The 14880-nt window shown below is 40.8% G+C and overlaps 1 protein-coding gene across 1 annotated transcript; it reads right to left on the reverse strand.

The window, feature by feature from the left end:
- Positions 1–13105: 13105 nt before the first annotated feature.
- On the reverse strand, positions 13106–14553 carry LOC123401789 (phosphoenolpyruvate carboxylase kinase 2-like). The gene is made up of 2 exons (XM_045095639.1): positions 13663–14553; positions 13106–13560 (listed from the first exon to the last, which is right to left on the reverse strand). Exons 1-2 carry the CDS (start codon positions 14468–14470, stop codon positions 13514–13516), a joined length of 855 nt encoding a protein of 284 aa, XP_044951574.1. The 5' UTR covers positions 14471–14553; the 3' UTR covers positions 13106–13513.
- Between the last annotated feature and the right edge of the window lie 327 nt (positions 14554–14880).

Raw genomic sequence — 14880 nt, forward strand, 5'->3', positions numbered from 1 at the left:
AAAATAAAATGCGCTATCATAGGATACAGTTTTATTTTTTTTCCGGCCAGAACTGAGTTTTCTTTCGGTGCAGCCAAGGTTTTACTTGGACAGATTAAGGGGCAGTGTCTGTATTGGTCATGTTCAACCTAGAAGGGCAACCTAGAACCGCTACTCGGTGAGGGTGCAACCATTAACGAAGAGCATGCACGAGGGCTTGTCGCCATGGACAAGGTTCAAGCGCAGTCGGCCCGATTCATGGTATGTGATGAACGGAAGATGTTTGGCAACCGCGAGGTTATGAAAGTAAAATCGACAAATTGACCCTAAAATGGATTTTTTTTACAAACTGAGCTGACTTTAAAAAAAATCACTCAGCTGATCCTTTTATATGGCGTCCGACAATAAGGCGTCATACTAAGCTGTGTGACGCCTTAGCCAAAAGCGTCACATCTCCGTCCATGATGGCGTCCAACCCCACCCCTCCCCCATCAGCAATGTGGTGCCTTAGTCATAGACGTTGTACTTTCGATGTGTGACACTGAACGGATTTTATTCAAAGACAGTCTAATTTATGAAATTTTTCCATCATGGTGTCAAATTTTTCAAAGGTTATGAAAACCTGATGGGCGAGCGAGATCCAAGTGAGGGGCCATAATACCATGATTGATTGGGGGAGATGCTTGCTAGGTACATAGCCCAAGCTATCATATTTCAGTGAATCCACACATACAAGATGCAACGAATGATCAGCTTGATGGACTACGACGGAGATATAGCTCGCTATGGATAAAAGCACCCGACAAACAAAATATTGACAGCAGTACAGAGGGTTTAGACATGAATATATAACAATTTAGGGTAGGTCGTACTATTACGTCTTAGAAGCAAATACTAATTCTAGACGGCGTAAGCACGTACAGAAGACGAACTGTTAACTCTAACATGCACTTCTGTTGTAACAAATCCGAGATGTATACGTTCTAGGGGAAAAAATCATCATAGCAGAAACGGACTCCTGACAAGTCTGGTAACGGTCCTGATGATAGACAAAATAAGTATTACTAGAAATAACACTATGTCCATTAGTTCATTCATTGCAAGGCATGTAGCTCAACTGGTCACAGATTAAGGATTTGGTTGGAAGATTGTGACCTCCTATAATTTTTGCGTCCTCCACGGGTTGAGTACAGAAAAGATCAAGGGGTATTATGTAAATTTTTGCGTCCTCCAAGGGTTGGGTATACTTAATTATGTAAAATACCATGACGGACCGAGAATACTTGATTTTTTATTAATAGGCATTTTTTACTAATATAATAGTACGTCGTTTCAGCATACAACCGGAGTTTTCAGTTACACTTTCAAGATTTGATGAGCACATGTTGAATTTTTTTTAATACATTGGTGAACATTTTTTCAATGTGCAAAATATTTTTTAAATGCTAGAACCTCTTTCTTTTGAGTGGTATGATTTTGTTAAAGTCACGGACATATTTTTGAAAATAGATGCACATTCTCTATGATGTGAAGAATATCTTTTTGAATGGTATGAAACATTTTTACTAAATTCAATGAACATTTGTTTACATTGTATAAACATTTTAAAAATATCAGAATATATTTGTGGAATGCTTCAACATTTATAAATGTTATAGAACTTTTTAGTGCTGCCAACAAATATTCTACACAGAATAAACATTTTTTGTAATACCATCAACATGTTGTTTACACTGCATGAAATGTTATTAAATGCTTAATGAACAAGTTTTTAAAATTAAGTAAACATTTACTTTAAATATAAGCATTTTAGTGTTTAAAGTATTATAAAAATGAATAAAACGTGAAAAAATATAAGGAAACATTAGAAGTTAACACGTACTCGCACCTGATATGCGAGAGCTATCTCTCGCCTATAACAAGACTACAAGAGCAATGAAAAGCTGGGATCTTTATTTCTAGAACAAGAAAGATATCAACTGCATTGAGTGCAATGAATAAATTGACAGAGTCGCGCCCCCCGCCTTATCTGCTGCACCTTGTTAATCTCATTCAGGTGTGAAGCTCTTATAGGACCTCGGAGTTCGGTCTTGCCTGAAACTCTTCCGTGTTCTCTACAATATTGGGTTTGACCCGTTTCTTCATGATTTTTCATTTCTTTTGTTTTCCTTTGTTTTTTCACTGGGTTGCCTTGTTTCATTCCAATTTTTTACTGGTTTTTCTTTGTGTTTTTGCTGGTATTTGTTTCTTTCTTCATTTCCAATGGGTTTTTATATCTCCTATTTTTTTATTTCTATTGAGTTTTCGTTGTTTCACCGTGGGTTTTCATCGATTTTCTTTGTTTCTTTTTGTTTCTTGTTACTCGTTTTTCACTGTTTTCATTCTTTTGGATTGCGTTTATCGCTTTTATTTTTATGTTCAATTCTGAATGGTTTCCTATTACTTACAATTGTCAACTTCTGTGGTACGTATTTCACATTTTCTGTGTACATCATAAACATATTTTATATACATGTTTAACATTGTGAAAATACATAATTAATATTTTCTGAAACTATTTTTTATGTCTAACTTTCCACTCTTGATTATACATTTTTGTTTTCATACAATACATTTTTGATACATGTTTATAATTTTCCAACTGAAAGATTAACCATTTTTTAAATAAGGTCGACATTATTAATAAGCGTCTAATAATTTCTTAATTAAAATTAACATTTATTACATTATATATACAATTTCCGTATACCTCATAAAAATGTTTTTATAAACGTTATTTTTTCAAATAAACGATCTATATTTTTTTCATACACATGGGATTTGTTTTGTATATATTTCTCATATGTGTAATAAACATTCTTTTCTAAACACATTTAACATTTTTCAAATGCTTGATTAATTTTTTTAAAATACATGTTTAACTTTGTTCATACATATTAAATATTACTTTAATACCCGGAAACATATTCTCTATACGCATTTCATATTTTTTAAATCCTTGATTAACATTCCTTCACATATTTACTGCAAAGTGTTTTTTTCCGTAATATAATCCTTCCGTCCAAAATTAAGTATCACTGAAATGAGTGGAGGATGGGGCTTGGATATATTTAAAATCTTTGGTAGTATAAACAAAAACAGGAACTAAATAATAAAATAAAGAAAAAAACGAAGTAATAGCCTGTGGCCTCTCGCGTGATAGGCGGGTCCATATGCGGGCCCACACGCTCTTGTTACCATTCTTTTTTATCATTATGTTTTCTTTAAAATGATTCCATATTTATAAAGTTCAAATATGAAAACAAATTTATTACCAAAAAGTTTATAATAAAATCTTAAATTTCTTGTAATAGAAAAAGACTGATTTGGAGAAACAATGTTCGCATACTAATTTTTTTTGTAAACTTGTACAAAATCTTGTCTTTTTCGAAAAATGTTGATGATTTTTTGTAAAATTTTCACACAAATTATGAAAAATTCGTCAATTCAAAATATTTTTATGATTTTAAATAAGTTCATTATTTTGAATAATATAATCATGATTTTGAAAACAGTCCCTATTTTCAAAAAGTTATCACGAAATGCGAATAAATCTTCAAAATGTCAAAAATCTTCACGAAATGCGAATTGGAAAAAATTTACATGATTAAAAATATATCCTTGATTGTGGAAAATTTATTCACCTGTTTTATTTTTTCAAGAATTACACGAAAAAATGGTCAGGAAATTAAAAAAGATGGTCGCAACTCCATCGAGTGACAGAAAAATAAAATAAAGTAAAACTAACATGGAAAAAGCAGAAGATAGTTGGAAATATAGTAAATAAAAAAATGAAAAGGAAAAAACACAAAATGGAATATAAAAAAACAGGTCTAGAAAGGATGGGGAAAATGTGTACGTGGCGGGAGTGAGGGGTACATGCTAGGTTGCTAACAAGTGACGTGTGCGCCGAATAGGATGGGTCTCTCGCGATAAGCATGACATAGGCATACAATCCGTAGTGTAGCACACAGGCCGACACGACACAACTCGACATGGGCTAAATGTGCCTAGGACGACCCGTTATGCTGGCCCATCTGGTCATGCGCATGTCTCTCGTGGTCTCCCCCTCGCTTGACTGGTTCATCTACGACTCAAGCAGGCAATTTTGTTTGAGGTTACCCAAACGTCTTTGCGAGAGCATGACATCAATCATCACAGTTGATAGTGTGTGGAAACATGATCCTCGACCTATAGTGTTCAAAGCCTCTTGATAGCCACTCGTTGTTAATTGAGCGCTTCAGCATCGCTATAGTGAACAATCTAATTTTGGTTTGTAAGAAAAGGATTCCTGAATTGACACACGTACTCTTAGGGCTACTATTTTACTAGCTCCTCATTGCGTTTGACACTCTTACTTATCAAAAAAAGACTATAAACGATGGATGCAAATTTTTGGACGTCGGGCTTCATGAAGCCTTATTTTCCAAAATCTTTGAAAATGATATTTCCGAGTTTCAAAAAAATTAAAAAAAAATCCGGTGCAAACTTATACATATTCATAACGGATTTGGAAATTTTCATTTAAAAGTATTATGATTTGCATGCTGTGCAAAAAAGATAAAATCTATGCCCAACAACAAAAACAATTTGGCCCATTTTCATTTACGCATTTGTCTTTTTTGTGTACGCTGAAACTTTTCTCACACGTATTTAACATGTATTTGCGTATGTACAATTTTTTTTCAATTTTTTGTCCTATGTAAATATGATTTTTAATAAACAAGCTAACCAGAGCCTGACCTTCATTGGTCATTTGCGTACAAACGATCCCCTACACTTGTGGGTTATCAAGATCTTTTTCTCGCGCCATTGCGAAGGAGCAATAGCGTGGGTTGATACCCTCGTGTGTGCTTGTTTGCTTTATCATTAATTAGTTTTTTTCTTTTTCGTTATAAGTTATTTTATATCTTTAATTATGAACATGAAACACGAAACACCAGAAAAATAGTTGTACTTTCTATTCACGGAGATGGGGGACCTCCTAAAACCCTCGATGCTGGTTATATGAAAAACATTAAATATTACTTTGATAATCCTGAGAAATGCTCATTTAACTTGATAATGGGAGACATGTTGGATCAATGTGGGTACTTTAGGGATTATCGTTTGACTAAAACAGGGAAATACTTATGGGATCAAATTAAAATGTTGCGTTGGTATGCTTGAAATTTATGCTTGAGATGTAATTATACTTGTTGCTCTATGATAAAGTCTCCACACCTTTCCTTTCAATGTGAATTTAATGATAATAAAACCTTGGCTTCTTATGCTAATGGTATATATGGTTGTTATGATGTGAAACAAACAGAGAATTTGTTACTTTTAAGGGTGCTTATGAAATTGAATCTTTGTTTCAAAAGTGTGATAACTATTATGATGTTGTTACACATCTGAAAATTATGCTATACCTAAATATTGCTATGAGAATTATGAATACAATGCCTATATTGATAAATTTTTTGAGAAAGTCTCTCTTGCCCAAGAAGAGACTAATATTTTACACGAACCGTATCTATGGAAGAAGAAAATATTGAAATTGTGAGCTCATTAGATAAAAAAGATGAGGACGAGAGCGAAAAACAAAATGAGGAAGAGCGAATTGATCATCCGTTCCCACCTTCTAATGAGAGTAACTCTTAAACTCATGCATTATTTAATTTCCTTCGTGCTTACCAAAGGATGAATGCTATGATGATTGCTATCGTCCCTTGGATTTGTTTCAAATATCCATTTTTGATGAACTTGATGCCTGCTATGTTTATGGCCATGGTGCCAATATGAATTGTGCTTTATGGAGATGAACCTGCTATAGTTCCTTATGTCAAGCATGAAATTGTTTCAATTGCACCCACACACAATAATCCTATTATATTTTTGAATTCTCCCAACTACACTATATCAAATAACATTGCACTTATTAATGATTATATCGATGGCTTGCATTTTACCGTTATACATGACGATTTTGATGAATATAATATGTGTGTGCTTGCTGCTCCTACGTGTAGTTATCATGAGAGAGGAACCAAATCTTCATCTCTCTATGTTGCCAATACGATAAAATTGCAAGAAACTACTTATGGTATGTATTGGCTTTTACTTCGTGTGAATGAATTGTTCTCTTATGACATGTCAATGCATAGGAAGTGAGTTAGACTTCGTTGCTACATGATGTATATTACTTTGTGCTCAATACTTAATTACAAATCATTGTTAATTAAATTTGGCTTTGATATACCTTGGGATCTGGGTGCTCCAATTACTTGAGCACTATAGGCCTAGCTTACAGACTTTAAAGAAATTGCTGCGAGGGAGACAACCCGGAAGTTTTAGAGAGTCATTTTATTCTGATATGTGATTTTGAAATATTTAAAAAGAAATAATAAAGTGAGAACCTAAAACTTTTACAAAAATAAAAGTGAAAGTGAGATGGATGAGCAAGGTGGAAGTGAGGCTAGCCTTGAACTTTCTTCATGCCCATGAATACTTTTTGAACCTTCATTAAAGAAAAATTTCAATGATAAAAATTATCCCCTTGTATAAATCTATTGTATTATAAAAAATAGTGTGTCAAGATTTACCTTTATGGTGTTTAAATTGCTTGTTTGATGTGTGTTATACAAAAACAGAAACGTTGGTTGTAGTGTTTCATTTTTTCTATTTTACTGGAACATAGAAAGATCTAAAACTTTTAAGCAGTATTGTTATGTAAATTATTTATTATGTCCTATTTTTTCAGAATTTTTTGAGTTACATAAGTATACATTTCATCTACATCTTAAAAATATCCTGTTTTTCACATATTGCTATTATAGTTGCTATGTCTGCTTATGTTCGAATTCTCGTTGAGCCCCATTGACTTGGGAGACATGGAATTATTATAGAATACAATAGGTAATGTTGGATTATTGTTATACAATAATATTATGGCAGGACATGGTGAGATTTGATGTTATATGTATTCACCTATCTAATGAAAGTTCTATTAAGTTTTATGTGGATGATATGTTCGAAAATAGAGAAGGTGTCGATATGAGAAGAATATGGAAGACAAGAGTTTAAGGTTGACGATGCTGAAGGCATCCTAAGTAAATATTCTAGGAGACCCAAGCGTCTAAGCTTGGGGATGCCTCAGAAGGCATCTCATCTTTCTTCCTCGACAATTATCGATATGTCTCGTTTTTGTTTTGTTCACATGATATGACTAAATTCTTGGAGCAGCGTGTGCCTTTTATTTTTATTTTAGCAATGCACCATGCTGGTATGAGAAAGTTCTTGGTTGATTTATAAATGCTTCATGCACTTCTGAAAGCACAATTGCTCCCTAAGGTGGTTTTGGTAATCAATCACAACATATGCATCATTAGACTAATGATCGTATCCAAGTATATTTCAAAAAAGTTCAAAGATGCCTTGGCTAAAGGATTATAAGGAGAAACCCCTTGATGAAGGAAAGTAATGGGATTAGCTCAAGCTTCAAGCAAGAGGACTCTACATTTTACATTTGTGAGAAATCACTTTTGTGTCCATAGGAAAGCCAATACTATTAAAGGAGGTGAGGCATTATGATGAATTGGTTGCTCAAGTACTTAGAGATAGCCACCAAAAATATTCACTCATTTCTCATACAAATTTCTTTGTCCCAAGCCAAACCAGCAAAATCAGTGCCACCAACTTTTTCCACTCGTCCCTACCGATTTTTTGAGAGACACATCCTTTGCCAAACCCTAATCTCTCGGTACCTGATGTTTGCTAGAACTACATCGGTATTCCCCCAAAGAGGAAGGGATGATGTAGTATAGCAACGGTAGGTATTTTCCTCAGTGATGAGACCAAGGTTATCCAACCAGTAGGAGAACCTCCTCACACCACATAAACAACACCTTCACACAAATAACAAATGCTCGCAACCCACGTGTTAAAGGGGTTGTCAATCCCTTTTGGGTACGGCGCCTCAAGATAGGCAAATAACGCAACGTAAAAGTGGTAGATAGGATAAATAGATCGTGGAACAAATAAATTACAGCAAGGTATTTTTGTATTTTTGGTTTAATAGATCTGAAAATAAAAGCAAAGGAAAATAGATCGCAAAGGCAAATGTGATGAAAAGAGACCCGGGGGCCGTAGGTTTCACTAGTGGCTTCTGTCGAGAAAAATAGCAAACGCTAGGAAAACAATTACTGTTGAGCAATTTATAGAACTTAAAATAATCATGACGATATCCAGGCAATGATCATTATATAGGCATCATGTCCAAGATTAATAGACTGACTCCTGCGTGCATCTACTACTATTACTCCACACATCGACCGCTATCCAGCATGCATCTAATGTATTAAGTTCATGGAAAAATAGAGTAATGAAATAAGAACGATGACATGATGTAGGCAAGACCTATTTATGTAGAAATAGACCCCATCTTGTTATCCTTAATAGCAACGATACATACGTGTCATTTCCCTTTCTGTCACTGGGATCAAGCACCGTAAGATCGAACCCATCACAAAGCACCTCTTCCCATTGCAAGATAAATAAATCAAGTTGGCCAAACAAAACCCAAATATCAAAGAAGAAATACAAGGATATAATCAATCACGCATATAAGAGATCAAAGAAGACTCAAATAACTTTCATGGATAAAAACATATATCTGATCATAAACTCAAAGTTCATCGGATCCCAACAAACACACCGCAAAAGACTTACATCATATGGATCTCCAAGAGACCATTGTATTGATCATCAAGAGAGATAGAGAGGAAGCCATCTAACTACTAACTACGGACCCGTAGGTCTACAAAGAACTACTCACGCATCATCGAAGAGGCACCAATGGACATGATGAACCCCTCCGTGATGGTGTCTAGATTGGATCTGGTGTTTCTGGACTGTGTGGCGGCTGGAATTGATTTTCGTCCCTCTCCTTAGGGTTTCTGGAATATTGGGGTATTTATAAAGCAAAGAGGCGGTGTGGGAGGCCAACGAGGAGGGCACAACCCACCGGGGCGCGCCTGGTGGGTTGTGCTCCCAACGGAGCTCCCCTCAGGTGCGTTACTGGCCCATTGGATGTCTTTTGGCCGAAAAAAATCCACAAAAAGTTTCGCTGCGTTTGGACTCCGATTGATATTGATTTCCTGTGATGTAAAAAACATGCAGAAAACAGCAGCTGACGTTGGGCACTATGTAAATAGGTTAGTACCAAAAAATGATATAAAATGACTATAAAATGATTATAAAACATCCAAGAATGATAATATAACATCATGGAACAATCAAAAATTATAGATACGTTGGAGACGTATCACTAACATCAAGTTTCTAATCGGTGCCACCAAAAGCATGTGACCAACTTTTTGTTGAGAAAATTCCAAGAATCAGAATTTCCGATATTAGAATCGGTCTTGCTGACATTTGGAAACTTCTCTAGGTCATCGTATCAGTACCAATGAGATTTCTATATCGGTCTCACCGAGAATTCAAAAGTTGCCACATTTAGCTCGGTACCACCGATATTTATTTCGGTCTCACCGAGTTGGACAATAATGTTGTACTGGTTGGATTTCCTATATATACGCTCCACCTCCTCTCATTCATAGAGGAAGCACTCAGAACACACTTACACTTGCCAGATCCATTTTTCTGAGAGAGAACCGCCTACTCATGTGTTGAGATCAAGAGATTCCAATCCCACCATATGAAACTTGATCTCTAGCCTCCCCAAGTTGCTTTCCACAAAATCAATCTCTCCTACCCATGCCAAATCTATAAGAGAGTGATTGGGTGTTGAGGAGACTATCTTTTGAAGCACAAGAGCAATGAGTTCATCGTTCTACTTCATCTATTACCTTTTGGAGGGTGGTGCCTCCTAGATTAGTTAGGTGTTGCCTGGGAGCCTCCTACCCCGTGTTGTGGAGTTGAACCAAGAAGTTTGTAAGGGCAAGGAGAACGCCTACTTCGTGAAGATCTACCATGAGTGAGGCTAGTCCTGTGTGGACGTATGCCATGGTGGAATAGACATGGCCACTTCTTCGTGGACCCCTTGTGGGTGTAGCCCTCGATGGACTCTCGCAGCCGTTACTCTCCGTGGGTTGAAGTCTCCACTAACGTGGACATACGATAGCACCATCTACTGGAACCACACCAAAAATCATCGTGTCAACCTTTGCGTTTGATTTTCTTTCCTACCCTCTACATTACATTTGCATGCCTTTACTTTCCTCTACTATACTCTTAGATATGCATGTGTAGGATGAACTTGACTAGTCATAATTGCTAAAACTTGCCCACAACTAAAATTGAGAAAAGGCTAAGTTTTTATTCTGTAGAGTAGTCTAATCACCCCCCCCCCTCTAAACATACTTCAGATCCTACAAGTGGTATCATAGCTTTGGTCTCCATTGCATTGGTTTCACAACCTATGAGAGTATGGCGTCTAGTGGGAAAATTATCACCATAAATGTCCATATTTTGATGGTACAAACTTTGCTAGTTGTAAACATAGGATGAAAATGTATATTCTTGGTAATAATCGTGCCGTTTGGGCTGTTGTCCGTGTTCGTGTGTAAGGTGATTTCTTTGGAGAAGGAAGAGAATCGGGCCGTGATGCGACAACGAAAGAATTGAAGATGTTGTAATACAATGCTCAAGCATGTGACATCCTGTTCGACTGCTTGTGTCTCGAAGAACTTAAAAAGATGAGCCGACTTGAGAATGCAAAGTAAATTTAGGATACTTTGATTGATATGCACGAAGGTACTGATTTTGTATGTGAATCTAAGTTGGATGTGCTTCAAAGTCAGCTTGACAAGTTCAAGGTAAAGAATGGTGAAGGAGTTGCTGAGATATACTCTAGGCTAGCTTTCATTACAAATGAGATTGTCGGCTTAGAAAGCGAAAAGATGATCGATAAATTCATCATCAAGAAGATACTTAGAGCCTTGGATGAAAGATACGTCATTGTGTAAATTATGAGATTTTTATTTAGTTGTGATTTATGTGAACTTGGGCGATGTTTGACATGTATGCAAAACATTGTGAAAAAATACGGCCATACCGACCTTGCGGACGAAACTGCGTCTGCGTGTAGGGCCCGCTGACCAGCAAAATACAAACGGGGCCAGACGTCGTCCAAAATGCCGGTCTATATAAACGGACTAAAGGCGAATAAAATATAGGTATGTTTGCGGCGACATGTTGGGCTCGCTAACCAGCAAAACACGGACGGGGCTATTCGCCACCAAAAACGAAATTCACGTCCGTTTGCGGCGGGTTGCTTTTGTGTTTGAACCTGCTAGCGTTGTCTTATGTTGAACTTGCTATGTACTAGCATTTTTACTTTTTGAAACTTTTTTACTGCTGCGCTGCCCCTGCTCGTGGTGCCATCCTGGTTCCTTGCCTAGTTGCCTCCATGTTTTCCTAAAAACAAAAATACCCATTACGATTCCAAGTTACCGAAGATATATCTCCGTGGCCGATGGTGGCAAGCTGGAAAGTTAACAGATTACTCGGTGGACACCAGCCCATGTCCCCATTTACATCATGACATGATGGTGCCCTGTCTCCTCCTCACCGATCACCACCCAAACCCAAAGGAGCAACGAAGCAGCGAGCTTTCCAGGTCGCGCATGTCTCGAGCATGGTTCGGTTAGGTCGTAGGTAGGTAGGCATGGGCATGACTAGACGCTGCGCACAGGAATCCGGAGCAGTCGGTCACGGGAGAGCAAAGAAAACCTTTCGCTAGTCGCTACTGCTGCGGCAGGAGAACGGAGGAGGGCGGTTGCTTGGCGAGCAGGGTGCAGAACGTGACCATCTCGCTCGGCGTTGGCCGTTGTTTCGTTTGCAGATCGTGGGATCGGACGGCCAACGATGCACATCATCTGCATGCCTGTGAAGATCAGCAAGCAAGTGGTGTGGTGAAACGGATGGCAGAGGAAGCGTTTTCAGCCTTTCAGTTTCCGAAGCAAGTAAAAGTGTAAAAGTGGTTTCAGTTAGAGCAACTCCAACCGACGGATTCAAACGGACGATGATTTTGTTTTTTTTGTCCGTTTGGGTTGGCCCAACGGACCCCAACGTCCGCTTCAGCGTTTGGGCCGACGAGGAAGCACACAGGTGACAAGATGAGGATGGGGGTCTAGAAGCAGATGAGGCCGAACTCCTCTGCATGCTCGGATTAAAAAAGGCCGATCACGGTCGCTAACGCATGGACCCGTGGAGGGTGGCCGGTATTAATTAAGTTGACCGCGCATAGTTGGATGACCGACGGGTGTGGATGGGACACCAAGAGGGCGCACACGTCTATTTCGCATCCGCGCCGATGCATTTCAGTCCCAAATTTAGATCAAAATTGGGTCGACGCGGACGCGTTTTGGCAATGGATCCATGCGTTGGGCCATCACACTTGTCCGCGTGGATCCAAACGAACGTCGACGGACGAAATGGATGACCCCATTGGAGTTATTATTAGGTACTAAGGGCAACTCCAACAGATCGCCACCGTCGCGCCCCCGCACCACCGACAGCTACGGACCGCTGATAGGTAAGACCAAGACGAACACGAGAGGGGAGGAGTGGACGACGGGAGCGTACACTTTGTCCGCCGACCTATTCGTGATCCAGTTTTGCGTTTAGTTCGGACTGGGATAGACAACAAACGGACAGCAAGTCCGTTTGAATTATCCTTTTGAGCCAGCTTTTGTATCCTAATGACCCTAACATACAAAATGGTTGCTGCGTTGGGTTGCTCTAATCGATTGAGCCATCCGATCATGTGAGTGACTGCATAATGCGATTGGTAAATGAGGATTAAAAAGCCACAAGTTGCAGAAAAAGTTCAGAACCAACATCCCACGGGATACATACATACCGGACCTTTGCAAGTTGCAACTGCTCTGCTGCTAGTATCTGAATCAAAAGCGTATCCTATTCAGCATGCATCATCGGAAAGCGAGACGGTCACCAAATCTCCAGCCCCTGACCGTGAGCAACTGTGCATATCAGCATGCACACTTACAGAGGACTCAAGGATGTTGTGGAAGAACAAAAAGATTGACGGCGAGTTTGACTGAAGCAACACGCAGTGAATTTGTACAAGAACATGCACATATTTTTTTGCTCCATTTCCATTCCTCTTTAACAAAGCCTGCCTACTAAGTTCCACGAGGTACTACTAACCCTCTCTCTTCTTCAGCTAGAACTGAACAAGACTGTATGTACAGAGATTCAGAGAACAGACACGACGAACAAACACACATTCAGGCTAATTCAGGCGAAAGCTTCTGCAATTCCAGCTTCACCAGAGACCCCTAGACCTAAAGTAAAGGATCTACTTACTGAACTCAACTCCGGCGCCACCGCTGCTTCTGTCCATCGCCGATTTGCCGGAGAAACAGAGCAGAGCCGCAGAGACCGAGCCGTCGTCGTCTGCCTGCGGAGAAGATCTTCTATCTACAGGGAGGATGGAGCGCGTCGATATTATGTTGGTCCATCGATTTCTTCAGCCCGCGACCGCATCCCCGCCGCAGCTCGCGATCCACGGATGCCCTGCGGAAAACACCAGCCGATCCAGAAACGTCAGCGAGGAACTCCAGAGGCGACGGCGAGCGGTCTTCGACTCAGGGGATCTGTCGGGGGATCGCTGCTTACTCAGGACTTGTTCGGCGGAGAGCCTGCGGGAGACGTCCTTGCAGAGCATGCGGCGCATCAGGTCCTTGGCCTCGGGCGAGACGCCGGCGAAGGCGCGCGGCGGGAAGCGCAGGTTGCCGCGGAGCACGGCCTCGAAGATCTCCGGGGCGGTGGCGCCGTAGAAGGGCACGGCCCCCGAGAGCATCATGTAGACTACCACCCCGGCGCTCCACACGTCCACCTTCTCGCCGTACTCCCTGCCGGCGACCACCTCGGGCGCCACGTAGTATGGCGTGCCGACGAGGCCCGACATGGGCCGTCCGTCCCCGAACCACTCCGCGGAGCCGAAGTCGGCGAGCTTGAGCGCGCCCGTGGCGGCGTCGAAGAGGAGGTTGTCGGGCTTGACGTCGCGGTGCGCGACCCCGCGGCGGTGGCAGGCGGCGAGCGCGGACGCGAGCTGCGCGGCCAGCCCGGCGGCCTCGCGCTCTGGGAGGCGGCCGCCGCGGGCGGAGAGGAGGGAGAGCAGGTCCCCGCCGGCGCAGAGGTCGACGACGAGGTGGACGGCGTTCGCGTCGTCGAAGGCGGCGTGGAGCGCGACCAGGTGCGGGCTGCAGGGCGGGGAGGAGGCGAGGAGGTGCAGCTTGGGCTCCTGCTCCGCGAGCGCCAAGTCGAGCGGGTCACGCAGCGGCGCCTTGGGCGTGGTCTTCAGGGCCAGCGCCTCCCCCGTGGCGTTGGAGTGGCAGCGGCGGACCGTCCCGAAGCGGCCGCGCCCGATCTCGTCGCCGATGGAGTACTGCCGCATCAGCGCCTCCTCTCCGCCGTAAACCATGGTCCGGTCTGGTCTGGTCTGGCCTGGCCTCTGTTGTTGGGGGCGGCTGTGATGTGCGGTGCGGGTCGAGGGCTCCCCCGGCGGCGAGGGTGGTTATAAATGCGGGGGGAGAGGGGGGGAGGGGATCCAGCGAGGCAGTGGCGAAAGCGAATATTCTGATCGGTCCTCTCTTTTGACCGCTAGCATTTGGAATCCGCTGGGGACATTTTTTGCATGCTTAGAGCAAATACAATACTCCTAGCGGGTTTATAGTCCACTAATTCTGTCAATGTGGAAAAAGGGACATAAAAAATATAAAAATAGATTTTTTATGCAAAAGTCTAGCTGTATGCATGTTATTAGACAGATGCTATAAATATAAAAAATATAAAAATACTAATCTTATAGCCAATTTCATAGCTAACAATGTT

The sequence above is a fragment of the Hordeum vulgare genome, chromosome 6H (genome assembly GCF_904849725.1).
Source record: "Hordeum vulgare subsp. vulgare chromosome 6H, MorexV3_pseudomolecules_assembly, whole genome shotgun sequence".
Lineage (NCBI taxonomy): Eukaryota > Viridiplantae > Streptophyta > Magnoliopsida > Poales > Poaceae > Hordeum > Hordeum vulgare.